The sequence below is a fragment of the Cornus florida genome, unplaced genomic scaffold (assembly GCF_030987335.1).
Source record: "Cornus florida cultivar Cherokee Brave unplaced genomic scaffold, ASM3098733v1 CherokeeBrave_3.0.0_Hap2_Chr05, whole genome shotgun sequence".
Lineage (NCBI taxonomy): Eukaryota > Viridiplantae > Streptophyta > Magnoliopsida > Cornales > Cornaceae > Cornus > Cornus florida.
This window is the reverse complement of record NW_026775575.1, coordinates 99,114,093-99,136,459: the sequence shown is the minus strand read 5'-3', so window position 1 is coordinate 99,136,459 and position 22,367 is coordinate 99,114,093. Positions and strand designations below refer to the sequence as shown.

Sequence of the window (22,367 nt, the reverse complement as noted above, 5' to 3'; positions counted from 1 at the left end):
TTTATTTTTTATCTCTATGAAAATGTTATGATACACGGACATCACCAATGTGTAAAGTTATTGTGTATTTTATACAACACTTTTACACAGCAATATAACCATATTTCATTTCTCCTCACTCTCTTCCATTTCATTAATGAATCAACCCTATATTAAGTAAGTTTGTAAAAGTTATGTGGGATCCTAGTATGACACGTGAGTGGTTGTTATTAGCGGTTAGTATAAAATAATGGTTGGAGCTAAAGACGAGTAGTTTAAAATTTTTGTATAAACACGTCATATTTACACAAAAAATATATATATGTATATACACACAACCGTTGGGATACTCTAAGGACAACAAAACAGATAAGCATAGACCCAACATAAATAACCAAATATTTTAAAGTTAAAACTTAACTGTCTTATTAAATTTGATAATATTTATTAATGTTTACTAAGAAAAAAGTAATAGTTATAATAATTTCATTTTTAATTTCGTTTTGATTAATTGGGTTACTTTTCCGTTTTAAAAAATATTTGAGAAAGATTGAGGGCAACATACAGACAAGCATGGACCCATCACATAAAACACGTGGATCAAATATTTTAAAGTTAAGACTTAGCTGTCTTATAAAATTTGATAATATTATTAATCCCTGAAATAAAAATTTAATTGTTATTAATAATATAAATTTTTATAAGCAAATTTTTAAAAGATTTGGACTCTCTGTATATCTGTTAATTTAATTGTTATTAATAATAGTTAAAAAAAAAATTTAACTGAGAGAGATGAAGGGCAACAAAACGGATAATTATGGACCAAACTTTAAAAATAATAATAATAATAAATAAATAAATAAATTTTCAAGTTAAGACTTAGTTGTCTTATTAAATTTGATGTTATTTATTGATCTTTAAAATGAAAAATTAATATTAATTGTTAATAATTTTATTTTATTTATAAGTAATTTTAAAAATAATTTGGACTCCCTCCATTAATTTTTGTCTTCGGGCATTTTTTCATGTACAATTTAATTTAAGCAAAAATGATGATGTGATAAAAAAATTTAACCGTTAGATACTAAGAAGCACGGATACTTTTCGGAAGGCGTCGTGACGGTATCAAATACGTGTCCAGTCCTGATACGCCTAGAATATACCCGGACACGTGTGATATTCCGGAAAAGTAGTCAATTTTTGTGAGTAAATGTTTAATTTTTGCATACAGTTGGGATACGCGAGGATAATTTTTTAATACGATTGGGATACGCCGATGATACTTTTCAGAGGGTATTTTTAAAAAAATAAAAACTGATGCAAATCATTTTTTTTCCCCTCTATAATGAATGGTTTAAGACTTTTAGGTTATTTGATGTTTAATGTGTTGTGAAATGGAATCTTATGTTTTATTTACTTGCTTCTTTATTTATGAATTTGGTAATTTATTGCATTTAAATTCATAATATTATAGAAATTTATTAGAAATATATATTTTATATATAAAAAATATATGTAATTTTATAAAAAATGTCGTATCTTGCCGTACCTATATCCTGTTTTGCCGTATCCAATTTGAAGCTTGAACTCCAGCATAAAGGAAGGAACTTACAACCACAGTCCTCATATATCGTATTTCTAGAATTTGTCTTAAACTATAGAGCCCATTTTATTTATTATTAGGATTTATATTTATCTAATTCTTTAACAACAATGACACTCTTAACTTCTGTTATATATATTTTTCATTTTTACCTTTTCTTCTCCCATGTTATATAAGAAATGAATTTTAATTTCTTTAATATTTAAATATATTATATTAATTATAAGTATTATTTTCATACTTTTTAATAATAGTAATGATATATAATTTATTAATAGATCACTGTTCGTGTTAGATGGTCATAGAAAATTTTTAAAAAATATTAAAATTTTTTTTTTTTTTTGAATTGTGTCCATTATTATATGTATGCTTCATTTTTTTTTTTTTTATTTGTCAAATTGACTAAACTTATATAGATATACACATTTATTCTCTCCTCGCATGTTATATATGGCATAAATGTTCATTTATTTAATGACTAATTTGTTAATGTACTAAAAATATAGTTAGTATCCCAACTCAAAAATTATAAATAAATTAGTATTTTTTAAAAATTCAGTAAAAATTACTCGTATTAAAAATTATGCTTATGGTATTTATGTAGTAAAAAGATGTGTATTGATGCATTTTGGATTTATGCACAAAAATTAAAAATAATTTACGATTGCTCACTAGGTAAGCTCGATACATGTCGGATTCCAGTATACTGTAAAACACTTTTACACGGTATCATCATTTACACATACCCACGTATATTTTTTCCTTTAATTTCCATATATACTATAATCGTAAACAAAATATCAACAGAAATTTAGTTTACATAAACATATACAGGTATAAATGAAATTTAGACTTGTCTTCTTCTTGATAGCGGCCGACTGGGTTCTTGAATTATTAACAACCAGAGTCCCTGTGTTTGCTTTGCATGCAGATCTCTGAACTTTCTCTGGTGGGCTTCATTTTTGGATAGACAAACAAACAGTCCTTATGTGCGTCCTCATCTCATGAATTGTCAGTCGTCACTAGTCTCTGATTTTCTTCATATTTACGAATTTGTCTCTCCTTTTCTTATCAGGCTGTGAAAGTGAAGCACTCCATTGATGATACGGGAAAACTTGATTCTTAAAAGGTGAGTTCTTCTTTGACAATTTTGATATGATTAAATGTGGGAGTTTTTTTTGGCATTTCTTCTTTGATTTAGGGCCATTTTAAAATATTCAATATGGAATTTCAATTAATTTTGATGATCTATTCAAAGTTTAAGATTCTGTTTTAATGTTGATGAGTAATTATTAGATTTTAAAATTATCCATTTAGAAGTTGAAATCACATTATCAGGATTAGTAATTTCTTGATCTTTGGCAAGGGTACCTGGATTACGTGAACAGACATGGGATCCCCAATTCTAACAGACCTTTCGGTGTAGCACAGAATTAGCAAAGAGCGAAGAATTTCGGAAACTTCTTCTATTACTGTTATAAACAAGAACAGTAAGGGCTAACTTGCAAATTGACGATGAGAGTTGGTTCCTTTTCCAGTCCACTGAAACCCAATCAATTAAGTCATTCCATGAACCATTATAAGCTGGGTAGCCCAATTGATAGAGCCACTCCTCTGATTTGTGTGAGAGTTTAGGTTTGACTACTGATGTTAGGGGTTAGTGGTTTATTGTTGGAGGGGAGAGGGTGTAAGGTTCGAATACGAGAATTCCTAGCAAGCAATTCAATCACTCAGCTAATACGGCACTTGTGATATTTTTTTAAACGGAGCCTAAATATAAAAATAATTTTGTATATAGAATTATTAGGAGTAGCTAGTAGGGTTTAGAATTTTATTGGTATAGTTTACTAGTGACAAAATTATTTTTATGTATTTATTAAAATAAATAATGTTATAAAAAATTAAAACACATTATAAAATAAAAAATGATCGGAAACTATTTATACTTTAATAATATATATACTATTTGTATTGAAAAACTTATGATTATACTGGTAAGAGTTAGAAAGATAACAAAAAAATAAAAAATAAAAAAAGAAAAAGAAGTAGAAGAAGATAAATATATATTTAGGAAAGAGTTAAAAAGAGAATATAATTAAAGAGGGATAAATTTATATTATTAAAAATACATTATAAATAAAAAGATAATTTTAATAATATAGGATTTGTGAAAGAGTTAGAAAGAGAATAGAGTTTTATTTTATTTTTTTATTAAAGATACATTATAAATAATATACTTAAAAACTATTTGTACTTTTAATACCATACTTAGTGTGTTACGTGTGTATCACCAGTTGATAAAGTAACTAGTTACTTCACATCTTAAATCGAAACAAATGAATGGTTTATGGTAAAAAGAAGAAACTGTTACAGCAGTACTCATACTTAATTCCAAAAAATGCTATATAGCTGCATGCTTTACAGGTGGATTGTTGTTCAGAAAATCAACGTTCCATTCCATTTATATATATCACAACAGTTGATAAAAACTAGTTACTTCAGATCTTAAATCGAAACAAATGAATGGTTTATGGTAAAAATAAGAAACTTTTACATCAGTACTCATACTTAATTCCAAAAAATGCCATATCGCTGCATGCTTTTCAGGTGGATTGTTGTTCAGAAAATCAACGCTCTATTCCATTTCCACGTCTGTTTGAGCGATCACATTAAAACTTACTCGTTCACTCTTCCTTTCACTGATCTCTTCTGCATGTTTTACAAGTGGTTTAATGCGTCAATCAAATATAGAGCAGAAAACGAGCACTTCACCCTCGATTTGCACGTCTTGATCACATGTGCACTTTTCTATTCACTCCTCTCACCAATCTCTGGTCTTATATACACATCAAAAAAATTCATCTTCCATTAGGTTTCTCTTCCTGTTCTAATATATATATAATCTATCTATGTCTAAACACGAATTAAGTTCTGTGCCACCGGGGTTTAAACCTTTATCAAAAGTGGATAGATCATTATCTTCCAAATCTTCTCAATATTGGTCTGTTGACCCTCCCAATAATGGCAAACGCCTAACCAGAAAAAGAAATAAGCCGCAAATGTTTGATCCATCACGGCCCATTCACAAACGTTGTAAAGGTCGGCCACCCGGTTCTGGTCGAAAACAGAGAAACCTTGGTATGTAATTGGTTTTATTATCAATAATTTTGTATGCTAGCTCTTGTAATGGGCTTTATTATCAGTAATTTTGTATACTACCTCGTTTCCTAGGACATTAATTCCAAATATGTAATTATTTAATTATTAATAATTTTGTATATTTACTAAGAAATTAATTTATACTATCTCGTTTACTCATAAATGAATTTCAAAGATTGCGGTTCATTCTAAAATTGAAAATAGATTCAATACAATTCAAAAACGAAAAAAAAAAAAATGATCAAAATAGAAATGATTTTCCAATTTTATTCCATAGTGATTCAAAAAGAGTTTCATTTTTGAATGAAGTTCCACGACACGGTTCTTATTATTAATAGTTTACCCAAGAGTTGTTCAACGAATCCGTTGGTTGGAATCACGGTATGGGTAGATGTCACAGATGATGAATCAAAAGTTTTCAATTGAACTTTTTGCTTATCCTCTTATCTTGCAAAAACGGAAACTTAGGTAAATGCTTTATAAACATATGTATAAAAAGAACATATTTCATTTAGCTCTTTTATGCCTACTATAACTAGTTATTTCGGTTTTCTACTAGCGGCTTTAACTATAACCTCGGCTCTATTTATTGGTCTGAGCAAGATACGACTTATTTGAAATTAATTCAATGAACAATTCATAGTATTCTATAGTTACTTACCACGTCAATTGTCAATTCTTGGTTATTGAGATTCAGGGCAATTCGGATTAATATTTAGGAATAGATATTACCTCTTTTTTTTTCCTTTCAAACAAATTGAAATGATTGAAGTTTTTCTATTTGGAATCGTGTTAGGTCTAATTCCTATTACTTTGGCTGGATTATTTGTAACTGCATATTTACAATACAGACGTGGTGATCAGTTGGATCTTTGATAAAGTAAAATCTATTTTTTTTGATTGACCTCCTCCTTTCTTTAATCGACAGGAGGTCAAATTTAGATTGCTGTTCAAATTAGTGAAGCTATTTCAGTCTAATTCGATCTAACAAAAATGGAATCACGCTCTGTAGGATTTGAACCTACGACATCGGGTTTTGGAGACCCACGTTCTACCGAACTGAACTAAGAGCGCGTTCGTATCAGAATAGATAAGACTATAAATAAAAAGATGATTTTTGTAACCCCAATATATTTTGTATGCATATACTATATAGTATCATAAAAATGAAAGATTATGTATGTCCAATTTGAATTGATCTCAATTGATCCTTCGTTACTGCTCAAAGTAGAAGTAATAGGTAGGGATGATAGGATTTGAACCCGTGACATTTTGTACCCAAAACAAACGCGCTACCAAGCTGCGCCACATCCCTTCAATTGGTCTACAGTGTCATTGTAGAGAATTCCTGTCTTGTTTTCCACATCGTTATCTCTATTTCCTCCTTGGTTTCATATAACATATAATAATAGTAAAAGTAAAAGACTTATATACATATGAAATATGGAACCCACCGTAAATGTAAAAATAAATTAATATTTTTCGGGAATGCTCAAGAAGAAAGGGACATATTTTTTTTCGGTTTTAGTTTTTTAAAAAGGGAAAATATTATCTACAGGATCATTGTACATTTCAATTTAAATTAGGGATTCCGTGTACAACTACAAGTGGTCCTTAACTACATATGTATCTGATCATATATGTATTACCATTATGTATTACAATAAAATAAAGAAGGAGGGTTTTCAATGCGAGATCTAAAAACATATCTCTCCGTGGCGCCGGTATTAAGTACTCTATGGTTTGGGGCTTTAGCAGGCCTATTGATAGAGATTAATCGTTTTTTCCCGGATGCGTTGACATTCCCCTTTTTTTCATTCTAGTTATTGACATGGGAAAGAATGACGACAATTAGAGATACAATCAAATATCTGTGACTAACCCCTCTTTTCTCTTTTTTCCCTTTTTTTAGAATAAGGGAGGAAAGAGAAAAAAGAAAATTGGATTCAACATGTGCGACACTCGGGTTCAAGTTCGAATTAAATTAATAATAGAGGTAGAACGAAAAATGCGGGACTAGGACAAGAGTATTATCCAAGATACTTAAATGAAATACTGTACTTGTACTGTGATTCGAAATATAATTTAGAAATCATTGTATTACTTATTATTACTTTATTGATTGCTGCGAAATCTTTCATTATTTGATTTCTAGTTAGTAACTTTTATTTTTTTTCTTTCTTCTTCTTCGTTTCGGACCGAAAACAGAAGGGTTGATTAAATAAAAAATCCAAAGGGAGGTTCATGGCCAAGGGTAAAGATGTCCGAGTAACGGTAATTTTGGAATGTACCAGTTGTGTCCGAAACGGCGTTAATGTTAATAAGGCATCAACGGGCATTTCCAGATATATTACTCAAAAGAATCGACACAATACACCTAATCGATTGGAATTGCGAAAATTCTGTCCCTATTGTCACAAACATACGATTCATGGGGAGATAAAGAAATAAATCGAACCGAGCATCTGTGTGTCACTCTTCAAAGGAAGGGGAAAAATGACATTATATATTATATATACATAACATATTGAAATATAAACAAACCAAATCCTATTTCTTAATTCTAATTCATTTTAGATCCGACCGAAATAGGATATTCGGGATAAGGAATAAACTAAACAAACCATGGATAAATCCAAGCGACCTTTTCTTAAATCCAAGCGATCTTTTCGTAGGCGTTTGCCCCCGATCCAATCGGGGGATCGAATTGATTATAGAAACATGAGTTTAATTAGTCGATTTATTAGTGAACAAGGAAAAATATTATCTAGACGAGTGAATAGATTAACCTTGAAACAACAACGATTAATTACTATTGCTATAAAACAAGCTCGTATTTTATCTTCGTTACCTTTTCTTAATAATGAGAAACAATTTGAAAGAACCGAGTCGACCGCTAGAACTACCGGTCTTAAAACCAAAAATAAATAGGCTTACTCTTTCTTCAATTGAGTTCAAATTCAATTCCAATCCGAACCTCAAAAGCGGATTGATGTTTTGTTCGAAAAATATGCGAATCCAGATTTGATTGTCGTGTCGTAAGAAAAAAAAGAATCGGGAAAAAAGAATAAATCTTTTTTTTATTGAACGTGTTCATTCATTTTGACTACTTTATCATATTTTATCATATTCATTTCTACTCTACCTCCCAGAGTTCATTCTCCGGGGAACTCTGTTTAAACTATTCCGGTGAATTCCGCCCAATCTACTTATTTTATGATCTCATTGGAAATCATATAAAGACAATTCCTATTTAATATAGCGACTTGTGCAAGTATTTTACGATTAAGAAGCACCTGTCTCTTGTACAGATCGTGTATTAATCTACTATAACTATAAGAGACCCCCCCTTCACGAATTCCTGCGTTTATCCGAGTGATCCACAAACGACGAAAATTTCTCTTTTGCCTATCTCTATCCCTATTAGCCGAAACCAAAGCTTTTATTTTCTATTGAGTAATAGTTCGAGTAAGTCTTGAATGAGCCCCCCGAAAGCTTGATGCAAATAAACGAATTTTTGTTCTACGTCTCCGAGCTATATATCCTCGCTTAATTCTGGTCATTGAATAATTGAAACTTTGACGAATAACTAATTGATTTCCTTTCTTTCAGTTATTCTTTTCCCCCTTCCTAGCCTATTAATAACAAAACGGATTTTTCCAATGTATAAAATAAAAATTCCAATGGCTTTGGCTACTATAACCTTCCCGACCACGATTTTTTCTAGGCATTTCACCTAGAAATAATCAATTGTATTCTCCTAGGTATCAAAAATATAGTAAATAAATAAAGTAGTAAATATAAATGGATAAAGAAATAGTGGGTTCCATCGTTTCTATGGTTACTTCTTAAACGGTGAGGCCTTCTCTATACACCGGAGCCCCTTACTTGATTTAATCAATGTTATTGGTAACTTGTACAGTTCACACTCTTTGGCTCTACCCATGAATTATCCAGTACTAGGTCTTTCACAATGAGATCTACCTATACAGTAACGGTATTTAATTATAAAAGTTAGCGGGGTAGCTGACCCTGTGAGTCCGTTCTTGCAAGAGTGGGAACCTAATCTTTCTGTTTTTAAAATTTTAAATAGGATTTTCCCCGCTTAATGAATAACCATTTGTTACCAATGGGGAATTGCTTTTCATTTAAAATAGAGGTGATTGGATTTGCACCAACGGAAACCATAAATTTCATACACAATAGAGGGATACGATAGATTTTTTATTTTTAGATAGCGAATGGAGTTCTTCCAGTCTATCCTATTCATCGGTACTGATCGTTGTTACTGGAAAATTGGTTTTCTTTCCTTTGTCCCAGCCCATGATCTGAACGAGTCGCACATACACCCTAGTACATGTTCCTCGACGCTGAGGGCATCCCCGAAGAGCGGGGGATTTTGTGACATTTCTGATTGGCTGTCTTGTATTTCTAATAAGTTGTTTAATGGTTGGCATGTTGAATCATATACATAATGGGCTGGTTTAGATCGATCCTAACCGGATGATTATGAATTACTTCTTTTGAATAGAATATTAAACCCGGCAAGAAAATCAAATCTTAAATCGTGGATTTGTGTGAAATCTGTGCTATTTTCATTCAACCGCTACAAGATCAACGATTCCATAAGCTTGGGCTTCTGTTGCTGACATAAAAACATCCCTCTCCATGTCTTCAGATACAACCCATAAGGGTTTGCCCGTTCTTTGTACATAAACCCTTGTGAGGGTTTCGCGCAGTTTCAGCAGTTCTTCTGCTTCCAGGATAAATTCTCCCGTTTGTGCCTCATAATAAGCACTCGCAGGTTGATGGATCATTACCCTGATGATATAACATAATAAAAGGTTCTTCTATCTCGCAGAGAAAAGAAAGAAAGATAAAGAATAACAAGAAAAAAAGAAGAAGATAGAATTGAACAACTGTACGGGCATCTTTTGCGCATTGCATACGGCTTTACAATATAGAATTGACCCTTACCCTCCATCGAAAAAAGATAAAAAAATCGGATCTATCAGATCTAGATCGGTAAATGATCAAATTACCACCCTTTTTTTCGGAGAAGTTAAAAAATACTATGATGGTTCCGTTGCTTTATATATTTATTATTATTATTTTGTCTTTGATTTGTCTGTGATTTGTCTGTGATTCAGCAATCCCAAAGTTTCTTTTTGATCTGATCAAATAAAATAAGGAAAAAAGACTCTTCTTTTTTTGATTTTCGCACTCTTTCATAACATAAGTATTGTTAAGAGCCTTCCGGTGTGAAAACAAAAAAGTTTGTGACGCTGAACTGGACTCCCGATAGATAAGATAAAATCAGAAATACTCTTTATCTCATACTACTCTCTCGATACATAATCTAATGTTTTGAAAAAATAATAGAAAAATTTTCTCATATCAATTCGAAGTGCCATGCTATTATTACTTAATATTCAATTTTCATATGGCGAAGGCATAGTCTTCTTTTTTCTCTCAAATAAAAACAAACCTCATTGGCGCCAAGCGTGAGGGAATGCTAGACGTTTGGTAATTTCTCCCCCGACCAGGATAAAAGATCCCATTGAAGCAGCCATTCCCATGCATATTGTATGTACATCTGGTTGCACAAATTGCATAGTATCAAAAATAGCTATTCCGGGTATTACCCATCCGCCAGGAGAGTTTATAAACAAATACAGATCTTTGGTATCATCCTCGATACTGAGATATACCATAAGACCAATAAGTTGATTCGAGATCTCGCTATCAACCTCTTGGCCTAAAAAAAGTAATCTTTCTCGATAAAGTCGGTTGAGTAGGGCAAAAGTGTATCCCTTAGGAACCGTACATGCACCTTTTGACGCATACGGTTCAAAAAAATTGCGAAAAAAACGAATCAATGTGTAGATTCCGGTCCTTTTTCTTTTTTCATAGCGGGTTCTTTTTCACTTCTCCCGAAAGGGCTTCTTTTTCTTTTATTTTTCGATAAAGATGGGTTTTTGTTCCTTTCCTTATAATATAAAAAAGAATTCACTAAACTTACCGAATTAACTTCTCATTGATGTATTATTTCATCGAAATCCAATCCAAATCACGATGTCATTTTCTTGTTCCTGAATGGGCCTCTTCAATCTTTTTAGGTTTATGAGCTACTTCGGGTAAAGATCCGCCCGATTTCTATTTGTACATACAGGACAAATGTTCCCACTACCACTTCTTTTTGCTATGACTCCCCTTTTTTTTCAATTCATTTCATGCTTTCCGCCAAACATTTTATGTATTTCTCTATATATCATTTCTCGATTGATTAAGAGTTTGAGATCACTTCTCTTTCTAAATAGGAATCCTTTATGATCCAAGTAGTAATCATAGATATATTACCAATTGGGTTTTTTCTAAACGGAGCCTGGATATTTCATTTTATTGGTCCAACCAATACAACCATAAATTATTCTAATTGATAATAGTAATCTGAATCCCTCAAAAATACACTTCACGCTCCAACTTTTTGATGATTCAATTAATCTTTCTTGGGCGAAACAGAGGATATCTCGATCGGGGGAGAGAACGGGGAAATTCCATATGGCCCAATATATCTGGCAAGTCGCGCTATACGTCAACCCAAGATGCGTCTTCCTCTCCAGGACTTCGAAAAGGTACTTTTGGAACACCAATAGGCATTAAATGAAAGAAAAAAGAACTAAGTACTATATTTCACTTTGATGTGGAAACGTAACAATTTGTTTATTGTAATAATTTTCCTTTATTCATTCTGTCTTCCTTTATGAATTTTTCTAATTTATGGCTAACCCTTACCCAAACTTTATACAACAAACCAATTTAGTTTCATTAGTTTTCTGATAAGAACAAATTCAATTCTTAACATTTTGTATTAGTGTGTGTTTTAGTGGTTGTTTCAATCAAATATCGAAGAGAAAACCACTTGCATGTTTTCACTTTTCCTTCCCTACACTCTATGTCAAATTACTAATCCAATCCCACCAAAGATCGCCTAAATCTTGTACGGATAGGTCTTGCAAGGGTCTGTCATCGGTTGATCCTTCTACTGGCTAATATACATCACCATGAAGAGGAATAACCACATATATTTTATCTTTCACCGTCTGCATGTCCCAACCACACACAGAGGTCGCCCACCCTGTTGTGGCTGAAATAAATGGCCATGTACTTTGAGTGGTGATGGAATGGTTTAGAGGATAGAAAAGGTAGATGATAATTTAGAAAATATAAATGGCAGGAGGAGAGCATAACATTTATGAAACAAAATTATTTTTATTGCTTGGAACACTTGTTTGTTTTCCATGTAGCAGGACTTTCTGAGGCTGGAATAGCTTGGTCTCCATCAGCAACCGCTCAAAGGATTTAGAGTCCATTTCTACCTTATTATTATTATTATTATTTAAAAAAATTATTCTATAATTACAATTTTTTAATATCTGATATTTGAGATATTTGTGCACATTTTTTACATTATAAAAAAATCTTTCTATATTTTACTAGTCCATAGATAATATGTTAAGTTTTCTATTCTAGAATTTTATAGAATTGTGAATCAGTTTTTAACATAAATAAAATAGAAAAAGAAAAGTATCAACCAGTCAATCTCAAATTGGTTATGTTTTAATATGATTCTATTTTATTATGTAAGATGTAAGGAGATGATTGGCTGAACTTTTGAATTTTAGTGTACATGCATGGAAAACACTTTTTAGAAAGGAAAAAAAAAAAAAAAAAAATCTATGTTGGATTATACCGAAGCAAAAGAAACTATGAAATTAGTGGGGATCTACATGCATGTATTTATTGATAATTTTTCTTTTGTGTTGCTTACCTTGTGTTCGTTACCTGATTTTAGAATAGTATTTGTTATATGACTGCCACAATTCTTTTATTTATTTTTTACAGACTTTATGCTCGATTTTAAATGACAAAAAAAGGCACTTTTGAGGACGACAAATATTTGTCTCCAGCCATGTATATCATGCACCATTTGGTTGACGCTTGCATCAATTATAAATTTATAATTATTAGGCTGACCGTGAAATTAACCAGCTTATTTTAATACTGTTAGACTTAGCATTATTCTTCATTAAATGTAGTTACGTCCAAAAAAAAAATAAAAAGAGTTTCTAATCAGCCATGACTATTAAGTGTTAACTAATGTTTCTTCTAATGTTATACTGATGCAGCATAATAAGTTAGGAGTGATGTACATTTTCTCTTGGGGTCATGTTGTCATTTGGTCCTTTGACTTGTCCTGTTCAGGTTTATTAACACTAGTGATCTAGGATTTTACTCGGTATATATTACTTGTTTTTTGAGGTGTCATTTAAATTTAATGGAGAAGTCATGCTTCAACAAAAGCAATTTGTTAAAATTATTTGGGGGTTTTGTTTTTGAGTGCATGGTGTTTTGCTAAGAGATGTGTTAGACTTTGACACTTTCTGTCTACAAAATTTTGTCTGGGCCATTTTTATTGTGTGTTTAAATAGTTGGTAACTTTTTGCACTTTCACTCTAAATGATTCTAGTTTTGTTTATTCTTTGAATTACTATAAAATTTTCTTATTCCAGATCAAGGTGAAAATAGAATAGGAAAGGAACCTCAAGGTTCAGGGGAATCATTAACCTGGGGTGGGGAAGCAATTCGTGTAAAGATATGGCCCGTCATTCTCCGAAGTAAACAAGATAGCCCTACCATGAAGAGAAAAATCCAGGAAACGACCAACAGTCCGCCATTGCATGAAGCTCAAAATGGCCGTGAAAGAGATGGAAAGAATCAACCAAACGGCATAAGTGAGAGCCATGGTGGCACAACATCAAAATTAGGCACTATTTTCGCGGACCAGAGTCTTGTCCCAATTCTCCATGCAATAATCAAGAAGCATGGGGATATTGTCAAAGATTGCAAACTGAAGTCCGGATACATTCGGACTTGTGTCCTGGAGGCAATTTGCAAGGTTGTTCAAGAACTGCGAAGGATGGAGCTGAGTGAACTGGATAGCGCCCACTTGCATGACTATTGTTGTGCTGTGGAAGATGCTCTAACAATGAAGGTGGATGTGAATTGGCTACGCGAGCGACTTGATGAAATCAAACTGGCGGTGCAATCAAATGTGGAGGCTATGAAATTAACAGATATCCAGACAATGCACATGGATTTGAAGGCTAAGCGCGTGGAAGAGATCGAGCTTATGAAAAAACAACTGCAGAATCTTGAATCCGAAATTGATGCAAAGGAATGTCAATTGGCGGTGGAGACACTAGAGGTTGAGAAGCTGAACACTAGCATTAGAAGCTTGTCTTCTGTGTCCCAGCGGTTCGACGGCAAGTCTTTGATGGACGGGCTTCTTTAGATGCACTTGTATGGTGCCCTCTCTTTCCCTCGCATCAGTAGTTTATTTCTGAATAGTTTTCTTCCATGTTTTCAAGACAATCTGTTGATCCACTCACTTATGTACTTAAAAAGTTCTGGCATGGCATCTCTCTCATCTCTTGGAAACAATTAGATTTTCTTTTGTTTTCATGGGATCAGATTTTGAATTGATGCTATCGTGATATCACAGTGTATCGGAGTTGGTCCAACAGAGATTAATGTATGAACCTGATGTCCACTTTGAGAGCAAGCTTTTCATTTCTATTTTTTTTTTTTTTTTTTGATCCTTCTATTTGTTTTCACAGATTTTATGATCAATTTTAAGTGACAAATAAAGGCACATTTGGAGACCAACAAATGTCTCCAACCTTGTGTCATAACATAGTTGCACGGTATGAAAATGACTTAAATCAATTTGACCCAAGTATAATGGTTATACTTTGGGGTTTTCCGATGTTCCATTTGTCTATTTATTTTTATTTTTAAAAATTTCAGATCATCGATATTATGATACATCAACAAATAAGAAAATAAATATATATCTTTTATAAAAAATAAACATCTTGAGACAAGTCAGCTTAAGACGATAAATACCTCATATGAGTGAGCTATAAGAAGATAAATATTTCTAACAAAGTTGGAGGCAAGTGTTATTTATTCTTTGTGGTTATTCTTTGAGGACAATCGTCAACATATTTTTATTTTTTCTTTTTAGTAAGATCTGCTTGCGATGTTCTAAAGAAGACCTATCCTAGCAAAGAAAAATACGCTATCTTTAAAATATTGCATATAATTATTTTGTGTCTTTTTTTGTAAGATTTGTGGATGTGAATTGTTTTATTTATTTTGAATAAAAAAACCATGTGCCTTTTTGTTTTTCGTAATTTCCTGCGAAGTACTCTTACCTAGCATTGATAGTGCTTTTTCCTTTTATTATTTTGGCATAAAATGTGGTTAATTCCGAGACGCCAATTACCCCATAAAGGGTAAATGTAATAGAGAGTGCTACCATATTTATTAGGGTGATCATGAAATTAACCTTTCTTTTTATTTTTTTTCGTTTATTTGTTTAGAAGGTAAGATCATGTTAAACCTGCATTCTTCCTTATTTAAATACAGTTTGTTTCATCAACGAATTACCCGCATCATTAATAAAATCTACATAGTTTGCTCAAACATTTAACGGATTCACATAAGTAATTGTGTCCATAAGTCATACGATTAATAGTTAAATATTTCGATCCAATGAAATACTTCGATAGACATTGGAGACTTGTAGGGAGAGATTATTTTGATACAGATTAATCACATCTTAATTAATATTATTTTATAATTATTTAAAATATATATTTTTTTTAATCATTAAATTAAATTATTTTTCTGTGATGTTACGTGATAGCACCATCCAGTCTCTCACTTAGCATATATAAGAAGATGGTCCAAAACGAAGAGAGGTAGAACCAATACAACAAAATACGCAGGAAAACACCTCACATCCAAGATCTTTTCGTACGCTTAAGACCTTCACTAAGAGAGTCAATAGTATATTTGTACAGTATCATATTTTTTCTCCATCTGCTTTCATCTCTCACATTTTACCTTAGATCATACTATATTTTATCTGACGCCTCAGTATTTATATTTTATTATTATTTCGAACTCCAGACCCACATTTTGGCGACTCTGCCGTATCCTCGTGTAAATAACTACATCATGGGAGAAGTCCACTAAGGATGCGAAAGAATGGAAGAAAACTCTTGGATCTACTGCTTCACATAGGTGATTTTGCTCCAACCCACGCCCCATCATTCATTTACTTTCTTTATACTAAATTTTTTTTTTTTTTTTAGCCTGACAATAAGAAACAGCTATACGACAGGAAACAAAGACAAGTCAGAAAAAGACAAACAAATCATGAAGCAAAAAAAAAAATTGAAGAACAGGCTCCATATTGTTTAGAAAGAGTCACCGCTCAACAACGGAAACACATTCTTTATACTGATGCATTATCAATTTGCATAAAAGTTTGATTGTCTTTGAAATATCATGCTATCATCTACTTTAAGTCCTACATTTTACATCATTATTTTGGACATTGTTGATACTGCAGTAGTCTAGGAACTTATGTTATATGGACTCGGGTTTAAATATAAGACATGGGTATATATCCATAGCGTTAGACGTGTTCCAATTAAAAGGACATACAAACATCATTAAATATTCATTTTATTAATTATTTTATTTTATTTTGTAAAGTAAAATAATGTTTTATCTAATATAATGTTCAATATAGACATTTAACTTATTTTAAAGTAATAATATAATATAATTGAATAATTAGATATGCTTTTTAAGTATATGTCCAATAAAAAATATCGAACACATATTCCATACATATGTCCGAGAAATACATATCCGACATGAATACTTCACTATTTTTTAAAAGTCCACGTAACAAGCTATCAACATGCTTAGTATATGTTTTTACTCCTATTTTGCCTCTGGTGCACTTTTCCTGTTTATCTTCTCCCTCTTGGTGAATCTTCATTTATCTCATCCCTTATACTTGCAAAATTGATATAATATGAAAATAATATTTATTTTTCAAAGATAATTTCACTCAAACCATTTTGTTTTTTGTTTTTTTGCTTTTGCTAAAAGGAGCTTCATCTCTTTTATTTTATTAACACCTTGTCTCACCAATTCCCCCTTTTTTTTTTTTTTTCTTTCCTTTTCCGGATGTTATTCAAAGCTCTACAAAAAATTAAGAGTAGTGATACTCATACCGAATACTTGTAGTAAATTGTTTAACTGAATAATTTTTAATTGGTTATTTATACTAAATACAACTAAGTGGATGACTCCACTTTCTTATTTATTGTATAATTGCCCAATTAAAATAATAGGTCTGGCAATTCACTGCAACTATTCGGTGCAAGAATTATTTCCCAAAAATTAATATTGGCTACCTATGATTTTGTTTGTGTTAGAAAAAGAATGCTAATATCCATACTTTCTTTTCTTTTTCTTTTTCTTTTTTTCTTTTTTTGTTTTTTTTTTTCTTTTAATCATGGTTTCTCAGTCGCAGTGTCGGTCATAATCGCAGTGTAATGAACTCAAACGAATGTAGGTGTAAACCAATTGTGATCTTGTAAAGGACTTAGATGAATATCGGTGTAAACCGGTTGTGGTCGCAGTGTAACGAACTCAGATGAATATTAATGTAAATCGATCGTACCAATCAATTCGTGAAAGTGTTTAATGATATTAAAAAAAATTACGAATCAAACGAAATAATATACTTTTAACAAACTACTCTTTATTTATATAATACTCCCTTTATTCCCCAAAAGAGATATTCTGTAATGACCTAGTCATTTTCTTCCCTTTCCTTTTTCCTGAAATTTTACGGATGAATTTTTTCCGTTTCATTTTCTTTCTGAGGTTCTGTTTCTCGTCAATTAGTATCATCTCGAGTGCTCAAAAATGGCTTCTGAGACTCTTTCGTGTGGATTGACAATTTCCTTTAAGGACCGAGTCATTTTCACATTTTCACTTTTTGAACACTGTGCACTTTTTCGTCCTTTTCCCTATTTCGTCTTATCTCCGTTGTCACTTTTTGGCACAACCTTACTTTTCATGCTCGGAGTTAGTTTTTGAATTCACGTGTCTTCATCTTGAGTGATTTCCACGAAATACGTATCTTTACTTTTGTAAGAAAGTACTTTGGTTGCTCCCGGTGTCCATAGGGGCATGGGTGCACAGTTCTTTGGAATCTCTTTCTTTTCTTGGGGTATTTTTCGTAAATATATTTTGAAGATATTTATTTCAGGGGTTTCTAAGAAAATATCTTTTGGAAGATATTTTCATTCTGGGGCAGTTTTGCAGTTAACCTTCTTTGTAGGGGCCATTGTGCAATTAACGAAAGTTATTGCAAAATACCTCGTCTGGAGCCTGGATCCTCGTACTCATTTTCACATTTCGTTGAGTCGTGTGCTCATAGGATTTTGTTCTGGTCGTTTTTCTCCAGTTTCAGGGTTTCTGGATCCCGGTTGCCGCTGAACTTGTTTAGGGCATATCTCTCTGGTCGGGACTCGGTTTTTTATGTCGTTTCTTCCGCTGTTCATATTTTCTCATTTTGAACCTTTTTTGTTCACGAAATTTTTCCGTTTGAGCGCGTCTACTCAAAATTCACTTTTCTAGACCCTGCGGGACCCCTTCGGGGCACTTTTTGAGATTTTCTATAAATAGGGGGTCTTAAGTCAAAAAGTCAGATCTCTCTCTCTCCCCTCTCTTCTGGCCGGAATCCATGGTAGCCATGGCTGCCACCTTCTCTCTCCTCCTTTGAACCACTTTTCCTTGGCGAAAAGTCTTCGGCCTTAACATTTAATGCTTCCTTTGGCGATGCGCATTTTTCACTCTTATTAGAACCCATTTCTGACCATTTTTCGAGTTTGGGTTTGAGGTCAAGTTGTAATTTTCATGGGGCTTCCTTGGGATTCTTGTTCACCATGTTGTCCCCGACAAAACCCTTCGGTATCGTCGAATTTGGAGCCGTTTCATTTTGGTAGCTTTTGAGATTTTCATCTTAAATTGAGGTAGGGGGTGTTATAATTTACTTTTCTTGTTATATTGCATGCTATGGATGCTTATGCAACTCGATTACATGCTTTGATATCAAATCTAGAGATTTTATTATTTAATTATCTTGTATAAGATTTGATTTTCCCGATTGTTCATAGCCTTGTTTAAATATGTAGCATGATATTAAATTACCCCTTGACATGATTATTAACATATATTAAATATAGATCATTTGGACAAGTAACGAAGATTTTATTTAATATTTATCTTGGGTAAATATTTAATTCACGTGGCCTAAACTAGTTTGAAATCAATGTGTATTAGCATATTATATTAGGCCCTAGCATGCTCTTCAACATAGGTGAAATTGAGAGTAATCAGAGATATTTTAAAATCTAGATAACATTTAATTATTTGATTAATTAATTTATTCCGAGTGTACTATTCACTCCATTGGAATTCCGACTTGACATTCTTGATGTGCATGCCATATAGTTGCATATATATTAAATCTAGAATATTTGGTTAGGTTTTGAAACATTTCATTTATTATTTTTCTAGTATTAAGGTTTAATACTCATGATCATACCTTGCATGGAATGTACTTGTATCGTGTTCTTAAATCAAGTCTTGGCATGTTGTATAACATACATTAAATTGAGATCATTTGGACAAATTTCAAAATCTAGAGATTTTAATTAACTGAAATAATGAAAATCCATTCAATGGTTTTATGCACTTCATTAAGTTTTTAACCTTATATTCGTGATTTCCTGGATAAGTTCCTTCACGTGTATCAAATTAAGAATAGTCGGATAAGTTTTGAAGCTTATATTTCGTTATTTCCCTTGTATGGAACTTAGCCCACATGGTTATAACTTGCACTTCATGAAGCTTCTAGCTTTTTATCATGTATCTTATACTTGTGGTATATTTACTTCAATGAATTTTTTGTGCTATATATCTTGATTCTAGTCTATATAGGTGCACACTTTGAATTCTTGACATTTCACATGTCATCATAGTTGAGAACTTAGAGCATGACTTGTGTGTTCCAAAATCTTGGTTGTGCATGAAACGTGGTTAATACATTTCTTATATTTTGATACAATCTTGACTTGCATAACTTGTTGATTTTGGCACTTGGGATATCAATTAAGAATTGACATGACTAGGATTTGGTTCTAGTACGGGGGAAATGTCCCTCTACAACTATAGGGCGCACTAGGGGAAAGGTACCTGTAATACCCCTAATTTTAAAAAGGATATTCCTGATATTTAATGGTATTTAATTTATTATTTAAGTGCATTTTATTTGATTATGTGTCATTATTTTTTTTATTAGGTACTTAATTTATTTCTTTTGTGGTGATTTAATTTATTTAAATGATATTTATTTTTAGTTATTTGATTGGAATTACTTGTTAGTGTTTTAATTATTTAATTGGCATTAATGGTTTAAGTGTAATTGGTTTAGTTATTTGATTGGAATTACTTGTTAGTGTTTTAATTATTTAATTGGCATTAATGGTTTAAGTGTAATTGGTTTAATTATTCTATGTGTGTCTTATTTTATGTGTGTCTTATTTGGGTTTAATTGGGTTTACTAATTATTATTTTGTTCAATTAGATTATTTGTTAAGTATTTAATGGTGAATAAGGTAATTAGGTAAATACATCTAACTAGGGTTTTAATTACAGTATAAATTAAAGTTTTATATTATAGCCGTCGTAGGTTTCTACGTTAATTGGATGGGCCGGTTAGGATTGTGAGTTGGACTTAAATGAATCTAGGGTTTAGGAAAACTCTATAAGTATAAGGTAGACGTCTGTGTAGGGTTTTTTTTAAACAAAGCACACGTTTTGTGGAAGTGGAGAAGGAAAAACGCAGTTTTTCACATTCTGCCCAGATTTCATCAAACATCCAATCCCGCTTCGTCCGTGGTCCGATCGAGCTGAATTCTGGAGGAGAGGTTCACAACTCAGTGACGCACAATCTGAACGGTGGAGATCAGAGTTTGACCTCGGGAATAGTGATTCGTACTCGTGAACAGTAACTGGGTCGCACAGGTTTTTCCCATTCTGCCCAGATTTCATCAAACATCCGATTCCACTTCGTCCGTGGTCCGATCGAGCTGAATTTTGGAGGAGAGGTTCATGACTCAGTGACGCACAATCTGAACGGTGCAGATCAGAGTTTGACTTCGGGAACAGTGATTCGTACTCATGAACAGTAACTGGGTCGCACAGGTTTTTTTTCCATTCTGCCCAGATTTCATCAAACATCCGATCCTGCTTCGTCCGTTGTCCGATCGAGCTGAAATTTAGAGGATAGGTTCATGACTCAGTGTCGCACAATCTGAACGGCGGAGATCAGATTTTGAGTTCGGGAATAGTGTTTCGTACTCGTGAACAGTAACCGGGTTTTGGAACTCGCCGGGATTTTTTTAAGAAGACGACGTTGAAACTTTGAACAAAAGTTTCTGAGGCAAGATTCTATCCTTACTCTTTCCCTTAGGCTTCATACTCTTTGCACTCTTAAATGATTTCAGGATTTATGAAGATTAAACCAAACTAAAATGATATCTGTTTTGCTATGAAACTGGTAGTTACAGTAGTGTTGTATGCTTGTTCAACCTAGACTAAGCATGTTTGTGGATGCATTGTGGTTCTGTGGTTCACGTTTTTCCTTACCACTGCTAGTATAAATTATTGGAAGGATGGGTCTAGATGATAGCTATCTTAACTTCTGTAATAGCAACTGTTGGAACTTAAATACTAGGAGGATTTGAGTTTAACACTAGATCGGTTTTGTGGAACACTATAATTTGAGCATGTCTACATACATACTGTGAATATTGTTTTGATGCTTACATTATCACAGTTAGTATCAACTGTGGAGGTTAGGATTTTGTGATACATACTCTACATATCTGTATGTCATTTGTAAGGTGTTAAATGGAAGTTTTAATTAATTCTGTCTTTATATCAGACTAAAGGGAACAACTTAAATTGGGTATGTATATGTTGTTGTTGTGACCCTGTTTATCAATGCTTATTTTATCACTGCTAACATTGAATGTTGGATGTTGGAATTTAGTTGATATATACTTGATTTATTGGTATTATTGACTACTGGAGGATTGGAAAGTAGGCACCGGTATGAGACGGTGGCATACTAAGGATGGGTTTGGTTTTTAAATTAATACCATTACCCACCTACTTGGAATAAGAATGGGATTAACTAAAAGTTAAGTCCCGTGGATTTGTATTGTCATGGCAACTACTTGTTGAGCGGCAATACTAGGGATTTTGGATGGATTTTATATATGTACTGTTATGGTGCCTCGGTATGAGCTTGAGCCTCAGGACCGATGGCTAGGGAGCGTATATGCATCGGGATGTGTAGCTGGCTACGATGGTTGGAGGTGTACCCTGTTTAGGTATAAGTACATATGCCCACTTCGTGTGCGTTTTAACATGTTACCTCTATTCAGGTTGAGACCGGCCTGTAGTCCAGTGAGAGTCCTTTAGTGTGACTATATATATATTTACGGACTATTAGCTATTGTTGAATTGTTTAGGATGTACATGCATATCGGGCCTCTGTTTGGATTGTAGTAGTATAGAACTTGCGCATGGGCCTGACCTACTTCTATTTTTCAGG

The 22,367-nt window shown here is 32.6% G+C and overlaps 1 protein-coding gene and 1 non-coding gene across 4 annotated transcripts; one reads left to right on the top strand and one right to left on the bottom strand.

The window, feature by feature from the left end:
• The first annotated feature begins 2,376 nt into the window (after window positions 1–2,376).
• On the top strand, window positions 2,377–14,386 carry LOC132307910 (uncharacterized). Of its 3 annotated transcripts, XM_059805789.1 has the most exons (4): window positions 2,377–2,416; window positions 2,514–2,571; window positions 2,658–2,711; window positions 13,315–14,386. In XM_059805789.1, the coding sequence occupies exon 4, from the start codon at window positions 13,440–13,442 to the stop codon at window positions 14,094–14,096; it is 657 nt and encodes a 218-aa protein (XP_059661772.1). In that variant the 5' UTR covers window positions 2,377–2,416; window positions 2,514–2,571; window positions 2,658–2,711; window positions 13,315–13,439; the 3' UTR covers window positions 14,097–14,386. The 3 variants fall into 3 exon arrangements, with proteins under 3 accessions (XP_059661772.1, XP_059661773.1, XP_059661771.1); XM_059805790.1 differs by lacking the exon at window positions 2,377–2,416 and having other exon boundaries at window positions 2,423–2,531; XM_059805788.1 differs by lacking the exon at window positions 2,377–2,416 and having other exon boundaries at window positions 2,424–2,571.
• Window positions 5,742–5,815, bottom strand: TRNAW-CCA (transfer RNA tryptophan (anticodon CCA)). The gene has a single exon. It is a non-coding gene; the product is annotated as a tRNA-Trp (tRNA).
• Window positions 14,387–22,367: the final 7,981 nt, after the last annotated feature.

Excerpts from the sequence above, each read along its gene's own strand:
- LOC132307910 (XM_059805789.1), top strand. The coding sequence starts at position 13,440 with ATGAAGAGAAAAATCCAGGAAACGACCAACAGTCCGCCATTGCATGAA.